The 21,856-nt window shown below is 41.9% G+C and overlaps 1 protein-coding gene and 1 long non-coding RNA gene across 2 annotated transcripts; one reads left to right on the forward strand and one right to left on the reverse strand.

The window, feature by feature from the left end:
* Positions 1-1,677: 1,677 nt before the first annotated feature.
* LOC143486542 (uncharacterized) lies at positions 1,678-14,691 on the reverse strand. The gene is made up of 3 exons (XR_013123552.1): positions 14,515-14,691; positions 3,328-3,464; positions 1,678-3,157 (listed from the first exon to the last, which is right to left on the reverse strand). It is a non-coding gene; the product is annotated as an uncharacterized LOC143486542 (long non-coding RNA).
* On the forward strand, positions 13,861-21,356 carry errfi1a (ERBB receptor feedback inhibitor 1a). Its single transcript, XM_076986029.1, has 4 exons — positions 13,861-14,064; positions 17,118-17,316; positions 17,532-17,611; positions 17,830-21,356. Exons 2-4 carry the CDS (start codon positions 17,189-17,191, stop codon positions 18,966-18,968), a joined length of 1,347 nt encoding a protein of 448 aa, XP_076842144.1. The 5' UTR covers positions 13,861-14,064; positions 17,118-17,188; the 3' UTR covers positions 18,969-21,356.
* The last annotated feature ends 500 nt before the right edge of the window (positions 21,357-21,856 follow it).

Below are 21,856 nucleotides of genomic sequence, written 5' to 3' on the forward strand. Positions count from 1 at the left end.
CTAGGCACGTCGGATGGTTAATGCATCCCTGGTTTGCAGGAGGCCGGAAAGCAAGCTTAAATAAACTCAGCCTGGATGGAATTTATGGGTCCTCAGACCCACGCCAATTTTTCGGTCCTTGTCCACTGAGAATGCAGACGTCCACCTTCACTGAAAGAAAAGCCCAGATGTCTCTAGTTCACACCTACCTCCAAACAAATGTCTGTTGAAGGTTTCTCTGTGAAGGTTTCTCTTAGGTTACATTCAATGGGATAATATTTATTATAAAACCATGTCGCAGTTTCACAAAACTCAGACTGAATAGCTGTACAGTGAGTTTTAGTTAACATTGGTTATTAGGACAGCTGGTTTATAGTTTTTATTTTAATGTAGATGTTCAACTTCATTTTTAGTATGCAGGCTAAGATACATGTAATAAGCATTGCTGTTACCGAGGCTTTTACAGTGCGTGTGGACTTGGATTACTATGCCTGAATGTCCTAATATGCCGAGTTGTGTTGCATGGTCAGTTCTATAACAGCAAAGGGGCTGATGTCATATAACACCAGCACTCAGTGCCAGAGAACTGCTTTTCACTCAAAACCTAGAGTACAGAACATGCTGCATTCAGTTTAGGTGTCCAGGTACTGGTAAAAAAAAACTGGTAAAAAAAGTTGGTTATGAACAATGAACACTTTAGAACAGGGGTCGGCAACCTATGACACACGTGCCACCGTTGGCACGCCGAGGCATAATCACTGGCACACCCCACGCTGGACCAGCATCAGCAAAAAAAATTATAATAAAATATCTCAGACAGAGAGCACAATCCTCCAATCGAAATCGCTCTTCAACGCTCTGCACTCAGCTCCCGCCACAGACCCATGTTTAAATTTGTTTCAATAACCCTAACGGACGCATGGCACTGCGTGTGACGTAATCCCTGAGCTGCATCAAGGCTGGATTATTTATTATGGATTATACTTTCGCGAGTGACCGTAGTGCGACTCCGCCCACCTCGCGCGAACCTGCGTGAACGGCGAAGGCATTTATACTTAGCACGTCACATTCTTTGCAGTGTTCTCTGTAATGATATGTGGTAGTATAAAGAAACACCCCTCAAAAACAGGGGAAGGAATATTTACCTGACAAAAATTAATGTTGCATTGTGTTCCAGGTTTGAAAAGTGCTGGAATTTAGGCTAAAGTGAGGGCAGCCCTGTTCAGAATGTAGACAGCGTGACCAGAATCGTTGCAGCAAATTCTGGGCCCTGTACACTTTCAATGTCAGTGGCCCACTATAAATGCCAGTAAACAAGGCACATGAGCAAAATGGGCCCCTCTCCCTACTCAGGCCCTGGGTAGTCAGGTCCACTTTTCCCCCCACTCCCAACGTCCATGAGTGTGACTGTCAGTGCGCAACATGCAACATGCACCCCCCCGCTCCAATTTTATTGTGTTAAAGTTGGCACTCCATGTCTCAAAGGTTGCCGACCCCTGCTTTAGAATGAGCACTGATCGTAGAGTATGAGGTGTCCACATATGATTATATATAAATATTCCATGTAGAGAGAGAGAGAGAGAGACAGAGAGAGACAGAGAGAGAGAAAGAGTGAAAGAGAGAGAGAGAGAGAGAGAGAGAGAGAATCCTTTCATAGGAGTTCCATCTGCTAGCAGCTGGATCATTTGCACTGCCGATGGCACCATGGAGTGATTTGGAGGGGGATGCAAAGGCTGAGAAGTGTGAGATTTATTAAAGGGAAATCCTAAATCAGGGTCATATAAACAAGCCAGGGTCAAATTCGATCTACATAGAAATCCATGTCATACATAGAAACATAACCAACACGTAGAGGCTGTGTAGACATGATAATACAAAGAACAAACTGAACAAACAGTAGCAAACTCATGGACAACAGGGCTGTACAAAATAACAAAGACCAGCAACACAAAAGTTCAAGCCATGGGGCATATATGCTTTAACTTAAACAAGATACACATGATTACAATAACGAGGGGCGAGGTAACAAAACACAAGGAGGGACTAATAATAACGGCAAGCACATGGTAACAAACAATAGCATACTATTGGTGGGGGTGGGGCTAGATGTGACAGAACACCCCCCCCCCCCGCCCCCAAGTGCACCACACCAGGGGGCGCAACAGAAATCAGAAAAAGAACAAGCACAAAAAACTAGGAAGCAGACAACACAACCAGAACATCAACAAGAAACGGAACACCCACAAGTAGGAAAAACAGGATCAGACAATGCAGATAAACCAGGCACAGAAACAGAAGACACCAGAACCAATCGAAGACACAGAAGGACGACCCGAGGAAATCGAAGACACAGAGGACACAGGAATAGAATGGGAAACAGGAAAACCAGGGACAGACATGGGAACAGGAGCGGACACAAGAAAATCACAACTCAGGACAAAAGAACACGGACAACTAACAATACAACAAGAGGGGGGAGGAGCAACATCAGAAACAGGGTGACAACATCCAGGAGGAGGCACAACAGGAGAATGAAAAGAACAACCCAAAACAGACCAGACAAAAGATAATGGCAAAGGGACAAAAATAGGCACAGACAGAGGAACAGACACACAAACCGGGACAGGCACAGACAAAAATGGAAACAGAACTGAAACAAAAACAGACCACAACACAAGTAAAGACACAACCAACATCAGAAGACCAAGAAATACCAGAAACAACCAGGAGGGTGGGAAGGGTGAGGGTGAGGGCCAAGGTCAAGTGAAAAGCATAGCAATGGGCAGAAAGGGTGGGAACCAGGGAGCATCTGGACGCATGAGTGGGTCTGGGTGTACTAGAGGTTCTGCAGTGATATTACGCGGCAGCAGGGCTGGGGTTTCAGGAGGCGTGGAAGGGACATCCAGTGGCAGCAGATTCGTTCCTTCCGGGGTGGCGGCAGCAACATTCAGTGCTGGTGGATCCAGGATTTCCAGTGGTGCTGCAGCTGTGGAGATGGGGGCCAGGTCAGGGACCTGGTGCGCATACCCCATACCTCACCCAAAGCATCTTTAGGGAGTTCATGAGCATCCAGGGAGTCCAGAGGTGCAGCCAAGAAAACAGGAACCAAGGGTCTGGGCCCTCCTACACAGGAAACCAGGGCAGTCTGAGTGGCACCTCCACTGGAGTCTGGAAGATTCTGGAGCAACATACAGACAAGATCCCTCTTATTACACCTGCTCCACCTTACCTGATGCACCAGGATCTGAGTGTTTAGCCACAGATCATCAGTACATTCACCCCATCTACCACATCTTGCATTACAGGTCACTCCTCCCTGTAACATTTTTTTTATGGGCAGACTCTTACCTTGCATCTCATTGCAAAAGCCAGCCGAAACCAGAAGTGACTGCTTTCTTCTGTGAGTGACAAGACTCCCTTGCACCCGCAGCATCAGGGGATTTTCTGTCTCTGGCTTGTTATCACTGAGACACGGGAGACTCAAACTGCACAGAAGCAAGCAAAACCTCAACCCAGCAACAAACCTCACCAGAGTCTTTCTGTCTCGCTGCGACATGTTTGGCTAGTCTTCCTGTAATGCCAAAGGCATTGCAAAAGGTCTAGAGAAAGTGGACAAAATGAGCAAAACTTTTATCAAAACCTGGTTACATGTTTCAGTTCCATAAAGCACCTAGAAAATGCTCTGGCTTACTAGTGGATGCGCCAATTCCACCAGCAGATCCAACGAACCTTCCATTGGACATGCTGTCACCTACGTGAAGCCCAACATCCACATAGGAGGGACTGCTCTGCCTAGATATAGAACAATAAAAATGGACTGCTACTAGCTGGGCCGCCCAGTAGAGGATGTGTTCCCTATTGTGTCTTGGTCCTCCCAAGGTTTCTTCATGATCCTCACCTAGGGAGTTTTTCTTTGCCACTGTCACTTGCTTGCACATTAGGGATTTAGAGCTTTTAAAGCTGCTTTGTGACAACATATGTTGTAAAAAGTGCTATATAAATAAAATTGACATTGACAACTCTTGTGTGTCTCTTCAAGCAGGAAGACAGAGCGGTTCATCTTTGCTTGGCAGTCTCCAAAGCCTTAGTAAATAGTCTGGCTTGCCAGTGGATAGGCCAATGCCATGGATGGATGTGCCAATGGATATGCCAGTGATGCCAGCGGATGTGCCAATAATGCCAGCAGACGTTACGCCAGCAGACTCTCTTGTTTCAAACTCTCGTTGTTTGAGGGGTAAACAAGTAGGGATCACACTGGAGATGCCTGGATCGAACTGCATAAGTATAGTCAGATAAGTATGGTCACAAGGGGAGGGAAGGTATTTAGGTCTGAGGGAATTTTACTACCAGAAGGTAACGTAACAAATGCTAAGGACAGCTTCAAGTCCCACAGGCAAATGGGATTCACGAAGAAGCCACAAGGAAAGTCAAATACAGCCAAATACTAACAAAGAGTGTGGCAAGTCCTGAGAAGTCAGGTGAATGGAAGAAGAACAAGGACTATCACTACATACACTACCAGTCATCAGATACCCCACTGGCATAATCAGCTGGAGGAGAAGAAGATAGAAGCCACCAGCATCAAGACAAGAAGACTCCTCAAAATACACATGAGCAGAAGGTGGGGGACTGTGAACTAGTAAGCATCAGAACCACTATCCAGAATGAAACATGCAAGATTCAGGAGTAAACCAGGAAGATGGTCTCAAATGATAAAGTGCTTAGTGAATACTTCAGACAACAGAAACCTGAGGTGGATGGTAATGAGGAGAAATAGGATACAGCATGTACCACCAGCAAATAGTGGAAATGGCTGATATGTAAAAAGGGCTGGAAAAAGATGGATTGAAAGACAGCATGGAGGCACTTATCATGGCAGCACAGGAACAAGCTCTAATATAATATAGAATGGGCTGGGCAGCAAATGGCAGAGCTAAGATTCTGTGGGACATCCAAATACACACTTATTATTATTATTATCTGTAGGACTTACACACGTGTGTGTGTGTGTGTGTGTGTGTGTGTGTGTGTGTGTGTGTGTGTGTGTGTGTGTGTGTGTGTGTGTGTGTGTGTGTGTGTGTGTGTGTGTGTGTATTATTGTGTACGTGAGTGTAGCTTGTGTGCTGTGCTTCAATTATTATTCTCTACATTTATGTATTAATCACTATGATGGTGCCACACTTTATCTATACTCTTTGGACCCAATATGGTGATAACATGCAACATAAAAAAAAATTTAATCATACATATACATATACACATACAATATATAATACCCAAACTACTCCTTAGAATTACTACAGTCACTATGTTGCACAGAGCCATTTAGATGACATTGAATAGCTGTGAGTCCAAAAGAGTGCAATACTAGGAACCACAAAGGAATAGGAATAGCACAATACTGGCAACAGCACAATGCTAGGAACAGCAAAAATATTGAATTAGTTGTTGCCGCTGTGAGTGCCCAAGTACAGATATGGTCATGCATGCTATTTAAAATTAACTGTATGCAAAATCACAAAATCTGTTGTAACTGTGGCATGTTCAGTAATGCATTCAGGCCTGGTTATCAATTTAGCTTGTCCTCATGATAAGGTGCAGTTCAAGACTGTGAATTCACACACACTTCAACAGAGCACTTTTGAGCATATCATTTAACCCTCAGACGAATGCAACCGCATGGGCTGTCCGCTTGTAAAGGATGGAAAAAGTGAGTTTGGCATGTTCTTGCTCCAGTTGCTAGGGTGCATTAAGTTCCTACAATGTAGCAAGCACTGTCCAGAATTAATTGTCTAGCTGTGGTTTAAACGTAGGGGCAGTAACCTTTGTGGATTAATGCATAGCTATTTCAGTCCAGAAAAGTTCCCCCAAAACAAAAAGAAAATAGTTCCCTGAGATAAAGCTTGCGGTTATCATTTCAGTGAATTGAACATGGCCTTAAAATTGCAAGCATGCATGTATTCATATATCCTGGGAGATAATGTACATACATACTGCCATTGTATTAGAATACCTAAAGCTGGAGTGGTTTAGCATCTCATGGGTGTAGGATAATCGCTGAATGATAACACAGTTCAGTGATCATTCAAAGTGCCATTTAATTAGAATTTAGTTTAAACTTACTGAGAATATTTTATACAGTGATATCAGTCAATGGTAGCAATAAACAGCTTTTATATATCCTCTTCTGGCACTGCTCTACAGCAAAAGTCTCCCAACAACACAGATGAAATCTTTATTATCAGTGGGTATGGGGAGTGTTTCTGTAGTCAGTCCCCAAGGAACACTGGTGCAGGAAACCAGGAGAGCAGCAAGTCCCTCAGCTATCAGCTGACACTTCTGACAAATTGTTTGCTACACAGAGAAATCCTTGACCTTGCCTTGAAAACATGGAAATGCAGAAGGACCTGGAATTGTCATCAGAGGCATGCCATGATGCCGGACATTAACCATTTCAGAGCCAACCTCATGCTAACATGCTGACAAAGAAACAAAAAGAAAGCCAATAATGTTAACACACACACACACACACACACACACACACACACACACACACACACACACACACACACACACACACATATATATATATATATATATATATATATATATATATATATATATATATATATATATATATATATATATATATATATATATATATATATACAGTGATGGTTTAGTTACCTTGAAAAAGTAATCCGATTACTGATTACTCCTTTAAAAAGTAACTTAGTTACCTTACTGATTACTTGATTTTAAAAGCAACTATGTTAGATTACAAGTAACTTTAGTAGTTACATTCAGCAGCAAAATTAGTTTTTCCAATACTCACTTCATTGGAAGTGCATTTTTAACAGTACCAATGTATCTCTTGACATTACGTTTGTGTAGCTGCGTGGTATTATTTGTAAATGTGTTTGTAAACATAATACAAGCGAACTATTCAGTCAGACAGCTATTGTGAAACGAAATACATTTACAAGTTCAATCATTTTAAAGTACTTTGGCCAAAATTCCAGCACTTTTCAAACCTGGAACACAATGCAACATTAAAATTCGTCAGGTAAATGTTCCTTCCCCTGTTTTTGAGGGGTATTTCTTTACACTACCACATATCGTTATGGAGAACACTGCACAAAATGACGTGAACGCATATACACGCATCGTGTGTTGTGAAGATTTTTTGATTAGTGATCACAAATGTATTTTCTTTAATCTCTCTGGAAATACTGACCCTCTCTGTCCAAAAAGAACGACGCTCACTCGTTCCATCAGTCAAGAATCAGTAAACCAGTTTTCGGCTAACTTCTGCTGTGATTTAAGTCCAAACTGTAGCAACGTCGAGTCTTTAATGCAGTCTTTTAATGAAGAGTGTTCCCTGTTACTGGACAAGGTGGCTCCTCTAAAGACTAGGTCTAGGCCTATCATTAACAAAACTCCATGGATGACTGATGAAGTTCGTTCTTTAAGACAGAAGTGTCGTAGATCTGAGAGACTTTGGAAAGCTACGGGTTTGGAAGTACATCGTCTGTACCTAAAGGAGCTTCGCATCTCTTTTAATGATCTAGTAAAGGATGCTAGGTCCTCCTTTTTTGCGAATCAAATTTTACTCTCCAAAAGAAACCCAAAGATTTTATTTAATACCATAAACAATATTGTAGCTCCTCCTCCTGTAGCGCTGCCATGTCTTTCAGTCAATGACTGTAATAGGTTTCATGTGTTTTTTGTGGAGAAGGTCATGGACATTAGGTCCAGCATTAAGCCAGTGGCAGGTGTTTCCTCTTCTAGCCGCCCACCTTCTCTTACTGTTTTGGATTCCTTTCAGCCTATCAGCTTAGATGATCTGCTGGATGTAATTGTGAGGCTAAAGCCATCAAGTAGCTCCGTGGATGTGATACCCTCTTCATTATTGTTGAAGGTCTTACCTACCGTTGGCCCTGCTATATTGGCCATTGTAAATTCCTCACTGTTAACAGGTTGCTTTCCATCTTATTTTAAACACGCCACTGTTCAGCCTCTTTTAAAGAAATCAAATTTAGACCCGGCTGTGCTTAAGAACTATAGGCCTATATCTAAGCTTCCTTTCTTATCCAAAATTTTAGAGAAGGTGGTGGCAAACCAACTGATTACAGTTTTAGAAAATCACAATTGCTACGACTCTTTACAATCTGGGTTTCGGAAGAGGCATTCTACAGAGACTGCTCTACTGAGGGTCTCAAATGATCTTTTAATGTCTGCTGATGTTGGTGACTGCTCTGTGTTGGTGCTGCTGGATCTCAGTTCTGCGTTTGATACCATTGATCATGAAATACTGATAAATAGGTTACGTGACTGGGTGGGCATATCTGGAACAGCACTTGATTGGTTTATTTCTTATCTCACTGGGAGAAGTTTCTCAGTTACGATGGGAAATTGGACGTCTGAGGCAACCCCATTAACCTGTGGGGTTCCACAGGGTTCAGTTTTAGGGCCTTTGTTGTTTTCTTTGTATATGTTACCTTTGGGGCAGATTTTAAATAGTTTTAATATTTCCTATCATTTATTTGCTGATGATATTCAGCTTTATTTCTCTTTTAAACCAAGTGAGGTTCATAGTTTGTCTAGGCTATTAGATTGTCTTCAATCAATCAGACAATGGACCTCAAATAACTTCCTACAGCTAAATGATAACAAGACTGAGGTATTGATCATTGCTCCTGATAGGCTTAGTCAAACGATTAAGCAAAATCTTGGACTTCTTTCCTCTGCTGTCCACACTAGCCTCCGAAATCTGGGAGTTATCTTCGATCAGTCTTTAGCATTTGATTCTCATGTTAAACAGCTGTCAAGATCCTGTTTCTTCCACTTGAGAAATATCAGTAAACTGAGATCTATGGTCTCAACAGCAGATCTAGAGATGCTGATCCATGCGTTTATTTCATCTCGCATAGACTACTGTAATGCCTTGTTTTCATCTCTCAGTGTATCAGCTCGTGGTCGTTTACAGATAATTCAAAACGCTGCAGCGAGGTTACTGACCAAGTCAAGCAGACGGTCTCACATAACACCCATTTTAAAATCCTTACACTGGCTTCCTGTAGAATTCAGGATCCAGTTCAAGATTTTAACTTTAACATACAGAGCACTACACAACACAGCTCCTGTGTATGTCGCTGACCTGCTCCACCCCTACACTTCATCACGATTACTCAGGTCAAACAACCTGAGTTTACTGTCTGTGCCACGCTCATGTCTAAAGACTCGTGGAGACCGAGCATTTAAGGTGGTTGCTCCAAAACTGTGGAACACACTTTCTCCACATTTAAGATCAGCTGACACTGTAGATACTTTTAAAAAACAGCTAAAGACTTTCCTTTTTACGCAGGCGTTTAGTTAGTGGTGGAGGTTGCAGCCGTTGACCTTGTACACTGTATTTTATTTCTGTTCTATAGTGTGTGTTTTTGTGTCTTTGATTTATTTTATTTTATTTTCCGTTGTAAAGCACTTTGTGGCTTGTGCCTGTGAAAAGTGCTATATAAATGTATTTTACTTACTTACTTACTTACTATATATACACATACACACATAGCCTCCTGGTGCGGAGACAAGAGATACCAGATAAGGGTTTCCTTCCACCAATTTCATAATTTCACCTATTTTGTCCTGTGCTACACTATGGACCATCAAAGTAAGTGGTCCAATAGTGTGGGGAGATTTCTGATTAGGCCGCAGAGATTGGTGTTTCATGGTGTTTCATGGACTCTCTTTCTTCTCCAAAGTGGACATAATGTATTCATATGTGTTTACGTAGGACACAGTTTATATATGACACCATATGCCCTGATGATGAAAAATTGATTAGTCCTGCTGTGTGATTATTCTGGCCTATTATTTTATGCACTTTGCTCATAACTTTATGAAGCCTAGAGGAAAACTGAGGGATGATTGGAAGATGTGAGAGAAAAAGGAGGATACACAAAGATTTCTATAATTGCATGCAGTGTAGCTCTATTTACGTGACCTAACAGCGGCATAAAAATATGATGTCTCCAGAGGTCCTAGTCCTTGTTCTGTGTTGAAGTTATCAAACGTGCTGTTAATCAAGATTGCATTATCATTGCCTTTATTGGCTGGCACTAATGCATGTTTTTTCTCTTAGGATGTCATTAGTGATTAAGGACTACAGTTCATGGTTCAGGTATCAATTTAATTTCTAGTGATTTCCAGAAAATCAACCCGGTAATAGCAACTGAGGAAATGATTAACATCAGAGGGGGTGGAAGAGGAGGGTGAGTAAAGTTTGTGTAATCATTCCAAATGTTGTAATATGGTAATATTTACATTTTCATGAGAGATGACAGCCTGTGGGTCTTGGATTTGTGTCATGTCTGTGGCAGCGAGAGAGAATGAAAGAGAAAGAGGCAGAATGTGTGTGTGTCTATTTTGCCTCAAACCATATGGCTGGCTCTCAGACATACTCAGTCCCCCCACACTATTGACTAAACACAGGAATATGAACCCGCCTGCTTTGTGGACCTGATTTGTCATCGTTTTTACCACAGCTGTTAGTTCTGTCCCTACAGCATTAAGACCAGATTTAGTAGACCAGACTAAATAAACTGGGAGGTGAATGTTATCATATTTGCTAAGTTTATCCAATGTAATTTTTGTGCATGATGTGTGTTACATTACAGATCCCATGTGCCCTAGCTGGGATCAATACTTTGCTGCTATTGGGTTTTTCTTCCAAAGCAATTAAGTTTTTGTCATTTCTACTTTCAGTCCTACTACATGACCTAGTTCCTGAGATTGTGCTGCAGTGCCTCATCAGAGAATACGTGAACAAGGCCAATTGTCATTTATTTTGAAAAAAAATCTAACTAGAAGCTTCCTCTTCATTCCTCTTCACAGTGTTTTTGTCCTCCTTTGGATGAGGAAACACACGTGATACGTGCTGTCGTTATCTTAAGGCTAGAACCTTGATCCTCCTTAGGAACGGCCACAGCAAGATTACATCAGCAGGTGGAGGTTGCTGACCTGTTGACCTCAGCTGGTGATTCACTTTGTTCCCTCACAGTGGGCACGCCCGTCCTCACGGAAAATGTGTGCCAGCTAGTCACAAATGTGTCTAGCTGTTTTGTGAAGTGCTTTTCGGGCTTGGGAAATTCCCTCGAGTTCACAGTCCTAAAAATCAGTAGTAGTAAATTTCTAGTGGAAGATGAAAGTATTTGCTGCACTTAGGCGGGTCCTGCTTTGGCTGGGTTGACCAAACAGAAGAAAACATCAGAGGAGATTGCATTTGGATTCTTTCCCCCTACCTCTGTTATAAAAGAATGTGGAACAGATATAAGGTTGAAAATTAAGTCCAGCTCAAGGTTTCATTAATTCATAACACAAACTTGTATTAGTATTTATGGAGGGAGCAATAATAATGAATAATAATTACCATCTAGAAACGAGGGATCATGATGAACAGTCAGCTGGCTCTGCAGCAACTTAATTTCTATAGTTTAAAAAAATGACAGCACTTCTGCTGTTCCCGTCAACAGTGTTGCTTGCTCTGTTTTGTGTTATGATTGGGACGGGCTCTGATCCGAGTACAGGGCGCTCCTCCTGGCAGGCGTCTGTGTGAGCCGCGTGTGCTGCTGCCTGCCTCCCGCCACGTGTGTGTTCTGTCGTGCCTGCTTGACTTTATAAGGCACTTCCTTCTGTGTTGGGGCAGTCACATCACGTCAGTCACAGTGTGTGTGTGGATTTGTGTGTGTGTGTGTGTGTGTGTGTGTGTGTGTGTGTGTGTGTGTGTGTGTGTGTGTGTGTGTGTGTGTGTGTGTGTGTGTGTGTGTGTGTGTGAGGCTGGAGGCCAGTGAGGGAGGGCTCTAGCTGGGAGGAAAGTTCATGACAGGGCTTCTATCAACACAGGGCAATCTGCGGTAGCAGCAGACCTCAGATTTTTTTTACAGCTGATTATAAAGTTATTGAGAGTGATGCAAACTATGTGGCTTTGTTGACTTTAATCAGAAAAGAACAGATAATAATTTGAATTCTACACAAAGGAATCACCAAAGATTGATTGATGTGTTGGAATGGTAAAGTAGTGTATTTTTTTATAGAGTTAAAGGAGTCCATGCAAAGACATACTTAATAGACAGACATATGTAAAACATACCTACAAATATCTGCATGAATGCAGATGCAAAGACTCATGCATGCATGCAAACACATGCATATGCACACACCCATATATGCCCTTATGCATCCATTTGTCCACACAGTCTCTGGGTATATTTACATGCCTCACTTGTTTTATGTGTACAGTCCCATAAAAAAGTTCCTACGCATATGCATGAGTTCACCTCAACCTCCACAGCTCCACAAACACAACAGCCAGGGCTCCTACAGACACTCCATTCTCCTGCTGACCACAACTGGCCTGATGGAATGTGAAATATGTGCCTGAAAATTATAAAAGGGGATTAGAGAGAGGCCTGCCCCATCTGCAGCCAAATATCTTATGATAAGCCTGTTAGGTCTGAGAGGCCAAGGCCAGGCGTGAGGATTTGCAACACTGCAGCACATGTACATTATGTTCTCCCTGTCTTCACTTTCTGAGCCTCTGCATTAGCACCTGGTGTCTTTTATGTGGGCCATTGTGACTGTATCCATGTTTGTAAGCCACCTCATGTACCTGCTTTTTAAATGTTTTTACTCTGCATTTACCAGCCATCTCTCTGTGACGAGGAACTGTGTATCTGAGCTTTTCACTTACCTTCACACCAGTTTTAAAATGACATGACAATAAAAAAAAAACTGTTATTTGATTTGATTTTTTTTTAGAGCAAAACAGGATAACATGTTTACAGGTACTGGGTGATTTGTTGAGCAAAGTACCTCTGTATTCTCTGGTAGTGTGATAATCAATGCAATCTCTTGTTCGAACCTTTCTCGTGTTTGAATTGTCTTGTAATCTCTGTTCTATTTGTTTCATATGTCTTGAAAAAATCAGATTGAGTCCTAGACATGAAAGAGATGTTGCACATCACAATCAAAGCCTTATGATCAAACACTGCTTGGGTTACATCACCCACGTACATCTGATGAGAAGTTACCAAATGATATGGTTCCAGTCATCAACAAACTGGTGATACTGTGCCCCTGCATGTTTGCTAAGCACATTCTCTTATCAGTCCTGGAGCCATCTCCATGTCTGCCTCCCACTCCCAGTCTCTGCGTTCTGATTCACACAGGTCCCCTTTTTGTGTAGTTCTAGCTAAACCTCTAGAACGTCGTTAGAGTTTCAAACGGCTTCTTTGTCTGTTATCCCCCTCACCAAACATTTGTCAGGGTAAAAAGCTCAGGGTTTTTTATGCAGGGTTTTCAGACGGATCCTTTCCTCTGTGGAGGATGCCTGTCCTCACCAAAGCTCAGTGTGGTTAGTCACTGTGGCGCCACAGAGTGCTCTGAACTCAGGGTTGTTAAAGGCAAGCTAATGGAAGGGCAGGGAAGTTTTAATTAGATGGAACACAAAGTTTAAATTATCCCCCAGAAACAATTTTTATATTCAGATGCATATAAGAAGGCCATAGAAGCAGATTTGTGTGGATTTTTAATAAAAAGTGGCAAATATTGAAGAATGTACCAAGGGAGAGGACTACACAGTAGCCTTTCTGATTTTTCAAAAAAGGGTCAAGATTTTACCAGACTCTTGGGTCAAAGTATTCCACTACTCAGTCGTAGAAGAACTATAGATTTCCCATTCTGAAGACCGAAGCTCTGTGAGTAATGCTCAGTCTGTTCGTGACCGCAGTGACTTAACGCATGTGCGTGTTGTAAAGTGTGTACTATGGCTTTAAGAGCTAGGCGGAGCCAGAATGTCCTAGCACTGATAGCGCTTAAAAGAACATCGCACACAGAAGAAGCGTTGTTAACGAGTCCTCGTAAGTGCTGTAACAAAATAGTGAATGCATTCGCTTATCTATAGTATTGTAAGCGAGTTAGCTTAAATTTACAGACTCACAAAACGGAATCTTTACGACAATATGCACTTAACTGTATATACGTAATTTTGGAATAGTGAGTGCGGATACAGTCTATAGGGAGGTTAAGGTGAGTTTTAAAGGCATTTTTGACGTATGGTTTTCTGTCGTATTTTTGGTGTGTGTATTTGTTTGCTAATGAAAACCGCATTTAGCGACTACTTGACAGGCATCCGGAAAGAACTGCTATTGAACAAACCTACGTTAGAATTTGATTCGTATGCTAAGCATTATGTCCTGTATAGAGCAAATAAGTATGTAACGCAATGAACAGCTGTGTCTATTTTCTTTATGCTCTCACACATTTGAATTGATCGATTACATAAAGCCATAAAATCAGATTTTACCCATGTATCACAGCAATTATAGAATATATGTGTTGACAGACTCCACTAAATATAAATAATATTAATAATAAGTAACATAAGACAACATGATTACCTGGCTTGATTTTCTATTATTTTGATTGCTGCTATAAAAGTTGTATAACAGCTATTAATTTAGTACCTGACATACTTACGAAATTTGGAAACCCATGTCAGTCCGGTGCCAATATAACATCTCGTTGTAATACTACTATTTAGACAGCAGCCAATCCATGCTTAAGAAACGTTATTTCATCAGGCAACATCCAGTCAAATGACAAGAATGCCCTCCTCACATGAGTCATTTGGTCGTCCGGCGGAAGCTTTTACGCACACGTAAGAGCTCGCGCCGGCGGACTGGAGAGGGGGTGTGCGCGCAGACCTCTGCCTTGCCGCGCAAGCAGAGCGGGTATGGTTGCTCGGTAACCGCGGCAAAGGTGTACAGAGTGGGGTGTGAACTAGTGTCTTTCCTTTAACAGGAAAAGAGTTAGCCAGATTAAAACAGCTAATGTAATTTCTGTGCGTACTCTACTTAATAGATTAGTGAACATATGAACTAAAGCGTCCACTGATTTTGGAGATCTCCGTGGTGTACAGTACTACATTTTCATGTCACTACACTTAACACTGTAGAGATAGCTTACTTGTTTTTAAGTGTATGCAACACACCAGACTACTGTATAATTAACCCTGATTATTATATGTACATACAAAGAAGGACAGGCTGACATTTTGTTTTAGTTTTTGGGGGTTCAGGTGCCACATTAAGCTTTTAGGCTAGCTGTCTGTTTTCCAAACCTTGGTCAGTGTAACGGTTATTGGACTACAGCCTCTTTGTCTCATAATAACAGTAGAACCTGTTAGCATTGGCTTCCGGCAACCATAAATACTGCAGAGAAATATCTCTACTGACCAGTGCCAGCGCAGTTCGCCTTGCACCTGTTGTGAGAGGAAGCGCTAGCCTCATGGGCTTCATTATCATGGATCAGGTTGCGCTGTGCAGAGTGACTGTATCCAAGGCTCATAGCATGCAGGATGCAGGACAGATCTGAATTTTTTTTTTTTTTGTTTTGCTTTTTTCCCCAATCCTTTCTTTCCAAATGAGAGATTGTGTAACACTTGCATGCTGTGCAATACCAACATAATTTCTGAACAGCTGCCACATGTTCTGTTACCGTTGTGGTTGGCTGTCTCAGCACCTCAGGTTCAGCTGGAGTTCAGGTTCGGTGGTGCTTTAATGGGCAGAGTGCAACTCATGCAAGCTGTGCTAATAATGCTGTGAAGCACCAGACAGCACAGCTGAGCATGCGGTGGAGGACCCTTCCTGAAGCTCTTACATCTGAAAACAGCAGGTCCAGAGCAACGGAGTCCAACACAGTTTTTTGTGCTTCATAAATGCTTGTTGAATTTGGCATGTCTGCAGTGGCCTTTTAATGATAGTCTTTGTCGTGCACATGCAATAACATAATGTAGGCTTTTCAGGTTTTTCAGTTGATGCTATTGCAAGTTCAAAACCTGTCTGGTTGTCATGGCTCCCCTACAGATTGCCTTGGAGCGTGTACTTGATTCATTTTTTTACACAATCTGTGCAGCAAAACACTGTCCATGTGGCAGAAAAAGCTTGTGCAACTTATTTGTATAAAGTAACATCTCAAGAATGAGTTTAAAAGCCTTCACTGTGTATTCTGTTTTAAATAGACTGGACTACACACCATATATTCACTAATTTGGTATCCTAGGTTTAAATTTTCTGCCATTGTTTGATGAGGACGATTACAGTGGAAACTGCATAGCTCAATTTTGCCATTAGCTGTCATATAATGTAGTTGTCAGGGTACAATCAGATGTCAGTTGTTTTAGGATCTATAATCTCTCTAGTAGTTATCCCTAAAACTAGGCCTATGCACAGACAGATCAGTGGAAAAACAGGTTTTCATTAAATATACTAAAGCTGTATGCTGCTTTGCGCGATGGAAACAGTGTTCAGTCAAAACCCTTATCGTGAGCAGTCTATCAGACTTCTTCAGAACCCCATTCCATTATGCAGGAGGCATGCAACAGTGGCAAAAAGAATGAAACAAATATAAATGTTTATTCAGAAATGGTCATCTTATACTACAGTGCAAATTAAACTTTGATGCCATGCAGTAAAATGTTTCAGTGTTTAGAACATATGCTAGTGTGTGTTTGTAACATCCATTTGTTTGGATGCTACACGTCCTCAGGCCTGATGGGATGGAATTTTCTCAATGTCCCATCAGACTGAGCATTTGTAAACCTGCTTATGGTGTAGATGAGGAGAATGTTGTTCAGTGTTTTCTTCTGAAAAGACCAACAGGGTCTGCTGCACAAGGCAATGGGAGCACCTCAATTAGTGTCAGGGAACACTGGCTGCATTGCAAAGAGAGAGAAGGAAAGAGGAAAGGGGAGGGTGAGAGTTGCTGCTTTGGCGTCCTCACTGATGGCCCCGGACTGACCAGTCTTACATCCCACAGAGAGAATGTGGCAACGCTCCTTAGAAGGAGAAAAACTCTCTTTATAGCCCTGTACCACAGGCGCAGTAGCATTGAGAAGAATTCTCACAGAGCAGCAAAAAAAGGATTATAACCATTAGATCATATACACGAAAGGATGCAATGCATTGCTGATGCCTTCAGACTGTTATTTTATGTCCAAATGCAAGTTTAATGATGTTAGTAACCTCATTGTTATTTGGTTACAAGTGAGTCATGTTCTATCCCCTGTGGCTGTGTTTCAGGTACAGTGCATTCGACAGGTTTGTGAACCGATTGTTTTCCGGCTTGAATGTGATCCGATTGCAGCTGGAGCATGTCCACTGCAGGCTTGACTGCCCAGGAGATTTGTCTACCCACACAAAGCCTCTTCCTGCGGGGCAGCTATTGCCCTAGCATGGATGGGACCAAACCCTCCTGGAAATACAGCCATGATCGTGAGAAGTGAGTTCCTTAGAACTGATACATTGACTTACTACAATAACCTATGTTACTACAATAACCTATGTTACGGTAAGGTGAGAAATGAAGATGGAGTAGTTTTATGAGACTGTAAATCTTCTCTGAAGACATCTGAGAATCCAAAATGCTTCATGAACTGTTTATCAATGCTGTAGCTCATAGTGAGAGTGAAATGTTCTTCTGTTTTCACCCTTTAGTTTGTACCTCAGCATTGATCCCTCTGTGAATTGTAATCTTCAGCCACGGAAGCATGTGCCATCATTTTTATCAGGAGAAAGTAAGCCAAACTTCTATTTCTACTGCTTACAAAAAGTATTCCTATAACTGACAATAAAGAGATCCAAAACCTTTTTACAAATTTTCCTTTTACAATGTGCATTTGTTAGCAAATTTTCCCTGGAATCATGATGAAAAGTATTTGCTTATCTTCCTAGGTAGATCATGATTAGCAGACTAGTTAAGGGTATCTTGTCTTCTTCTTTCTCCCTTGTACAGAACAGAGATTCCATTCCCATTCCCAAAACAATACTGGGACCCAACCATTGCCTCCTAAAAAGTCTCGACCCACACAGCTTTCGTTATCCTCCACAGTTGACCCCTTTAATCCCAGCCCCATTGAGGATGACCAGGTGGTCCCTGGATTCCAGCGTCTCTGTGTCTCTGACCATGCCTCCCCACCTCAGACACCTAGTCGTGTAGCCAAGCCTCTTCCCCCAATCCCTGGCTCAGCGGAGCTATCCACTGACCAAGCCACGGACATCGAGGTGGAGTTCTTTAGTGGGGATGACTGCCGCTGTCTGGTTCCTGACCCTTGCCCAAAACCTTCTCCCTTCCGCTATAGCATGCACAGTCGGAGGAGTTTTAGGGACAGTGGGCAGATCAACTATGCCTATTTGGAGGGGCCGGTATCCCAGCAAAAGAGGCAACAGCAGCAGTCCAAGAAGAAGCAGGATCACGAGGTCCAGGAAAGTGTTTCTCCCCAGCAGCATGACCAGGAGCTCCATGAACAGCAGCATCTCCAGAAGGCTGCATGCCTACGGCAGCAGGACCGTGCCCAGCGTAAGCTGCGTCGCTCCCATTCCGGCCCTGCAGGCTCCTTCAATAAACCCTCCGCCCTTCGTCTGTGCTGTCAGCGGTGGAACACCCATGGCCTGGACAAACCTGAAGTCCCTCCCCGAATACCCATTCCACCACGGCCAGCTAAGACACCAGACTGCCGCCGCTGGTCAGCAGAGGTGTCCTCTGGGCCTTACAGTGATGAGGACAGACCCCCCAAAGTACCCCCAAGAGAACCTCTGTCCAGTAGCACACCCAGGACACCTAGTCCCAAAAGCCTCCCTATTTACATCCATGGGATCATGCCCCCGACACAGAGCTTTGCGCCAGACCCCAAATACGTGAGCCGAGGTCTGCAGCGGCAGAACAGCGAGGGCTCCCCATGCATTTTACCCGTCATGGAGAATGGCAAGAAAGCCAGCACCACACACTATTTCTTGCTGCCACAACGACCCGCGTACCTAGACAAGCATGAGAAGTATTTTGTGGACGGCACAAGTCGAAGCACTGAAGCCACGGGCTCTAGCCTAGACTGGGCTGGCCAAAGCAAGAAGAAAATACATTCAGACTTTGTGTAAAGTGAAATTTCTGTGACATGGACAGAGCTTCACTTCCATTTTTCGCGATTTTCATTATCCTGGAGGACTCTTTTGCTGTTAAGCAGTTTTTATTGTTAGTTTTACTTTTATCCTAGTTTTTGAAAAAGTAGGGTAAGTTACAAACCACTTGCAGTTACTGAGATTTTTTTTTCTCAAAATGGAAACAGCTCACGAAAGTGCTGCTACAAAAGCACTACAGACAATGACGGCTGTCGCATCTGAATAATGTTTTGTATGCTTTGTTAAATCATTGCTCATTATTATGTGAAATGTGTTATATATGATGTCATCGTGGTGCAGTTTTTAGGTATGAGCTGGTCTGGTACCTCACAATGTTCAGTTTCTTTTATTATTATTATTTTTTTCTTCTTTGCAAACTGTTCATAGTAGTCAGTCTTTGTACTGCTTTGAGGATTGCTGCTTCTGTGGCTAAGAGAGCTGCAGGACTGTGTGTGTGAAAACTGAGGGACGGTGAGTCAGTATCTACACCTGTTTGTGTTACACATAAATATGAAGTATGAAAAGGCCAAAATGCATTGTGGCCATATTACAAGTGAAGGATATTCTATCTAAATCTGACTATTCCATTGTGAATAAATAGGCACAAAGTTGGAAATGTATGCTGTTTATCCTCATGGATTGCTAATGCTCTTAGGGGTTGTCCAGAGATAGGTGTGTGAGTTGGTGTGTGTACGTATGTGTGTGAGTTGACTGTCTGTGTTGTATATCTCTGATTTTGATTGTGGAAAAACTGCAATCAGAAGTTCTGTTGACAGTGCACGTGTTACGTAAGAATGATCTAAATGTAGCATTTATGTTCATTGGTATACATTGACAATATTTGTGATGCTGCACAGATTTGGATTACAGAATACAAGCTGAAAAATGTATAACAATACATTTAGTCAGGAAATGGTATACAAGCTGGAGATACTAATCGGCTACATTCTAAAGTTAGGAGACCCAGTTCCTGTTAATGCAGATGTTTTCCAAGATGCTAAAAGTTAGAACAAATCTGCAAACAACGATAAAGAAAACAGTGATAGTACTCAAACCTGGTTTGGATAAACAGAGGCTCCTACTTTATGGTCCTGATTGAAGCTGTGTTTGGCTGCCTTCAGCATGATGTTTGAGATTTCAAGAGTAGAATTTTTGTGAAGTTAGTAGCAGAGTTAATAGTCAAAATTTGGTTCACTAGATGCTAAAACACCAGGTACAATATCATAGCAGGCCTTCACAACAGCCTTTTTTTGCTGTCATTTCCCGTGTCTGAGAGGGGAATGAAGAGTACACATCGTTTTTAGCTGCTTTCTGAAGTGTAGTGTGCAGAGTTCTTTATTGCGCAAAAGGCAACTGTTTTGAAACCTGTGAAAATGCGCTGTTCTTGCTCTATAGCTGTTGTCTTTGAGTAGTGTTACCCAAGCTGTCAGTCAGAGTTGTGAAAAGAACTGTCCCCAGAACTACCTCCCATGACAGGAATGAAAAATCCTTCTCTTTATTAATATCCAAATATCCCAGTATGATAACAATTTTTTCATAGACTAAGCAGACAAAGCTTTTACTGTCTAATGCCAGTTTCCCTCTAATGTACTTCAGGCCAAGAAAACCATTAACTCTAATCTCTGTTTTTGATTACATTGTTTTTCTTTCTGCTTGGCCAGATGCAAACCTTTGCTCCAGTCAAGAATATATTCTCCAACCCCCTAAAAGCTTATTTAAACTTGAATATGTAGTTTGTCCATGTTTAGTACATTTGGCTGACCTGACACAAACAGATTTTCCTGTTCCTGTACATGCAGACCTGTCAGACGTGATTGCTGTGGGTGTGGGCCCCTGGAGACTTTGGCTGCTGGCAGCGGGTAAATGAGATGTTTTATTGTTATAGATTGTTCCAACACCATGATTACTCAGTAAATGTAGCAAGTGCATCAAGGTAATCCTGATAATAAAAAAAGAAATAAATGAATGAACTTGCTGAGCTCAAAGGTCAATACGTCATCAATAGAGTTCATATTTTTTGAGTTCACATTGGGAAAGGGATACAAACACAACTGATGCCACTTTGTTTTTATTTTGTATGGTTGGTTTCCTTATACAAGTTCATTTATCAGAAAATGTTTACATGGTACATTGTATTATTTAATCTTTGAACCGTTTCCTGTGTCTTATCTGAAAAAAAATGAAGGCAAGTTCAAGAAGAAATAATCAACATTCTCTGCTGTGGTATAGAAAAGCTAAATGCACTGAGAGAACAGTATATTGTGAAGTGTAAAAGTATTTAACATAGTCCTCCTAACTACACGTAATAGTGCTATGTGTAGTGTAGCCTCTGAAGGAAAGAAATAAACAGACTTATTTATGAATTGAGTTGGGTCTTAATCTGATGTCCTGTTCTATTTCATTGTGTAAAAGATGGCCTATCTCCCCGGAACACATATATATTGCTGTTTTGCCTGTTTTATCCCGCCCACGCCCTTGTGCTCTGCTTCATAACTATTGGCCTCACTCCAGACAGGAGGAAGGTGATTTGTGGTGTGGCTTTTCTTCTGATCTCAAGTCAGCTTTCTGGTTTCTCACATAATGGCTAGGGCTTGATTTAAGATAGGGTTGTTAGACTCAGATCAGTTTTACAGGACAACCTGTTCCAAAAGCATGAATCACACACACTTCGACAGGTACATTAACTCCTCTGTTTCCTGTTTGTCATTATGACATTTTGCCCTCCTGATTAGCTGGAGGGTGAAAGGGACAATCTGGTCTGATCTGGTTTTCTTTGGGTGTTTTTTCATGCATGACCTTAGTATGGACTAATGAGACCAAGACCTGTATAACTATATTACCCAGGTCATATTAGCTCAGTAACACAT

This window comes from Brachyhypopomus gauderio, chromosome 1 (assembly GCF_052324685.1).
Source record: "Brachyhypopomus gauderio isolate BG-103 chromosome 1, BGAUD_0.2, whole genome shotgun sequence".
In the NCBI taxonomy this organism is placed as follows: Eukaryota; Metazoa; Chordata; class Actinopteri; order Gymnotiformes; family Hypopomidae; genus Brachyhypopomus; species Brachyhypopomus gauderio.

Bases quoted from the DNA above. Each gene is read 5' to 3' on its own strand.
- errfi1a (XM_076986029.1), top strand. From the start codon at position 17,189: ATGTCCACTGCAGGCTTGACTGCCCAGGAGATTTGTCTACCCACACAA. The intron at 17,317-17,531 runs GTGAGTTCCTTA...TTCACCCTTTAG, and splicing joins TACAGCCATGATCGTGAGAA to TTTGTACCTCAGCATTGATC. The intron at 17,612-17,829 runs GTAAGCCAAACT...TCCCTTGTACAG, and splicing joins ATCATTTTTATCAGGAGAAA to AACAGAGATTCCATTCCCAT.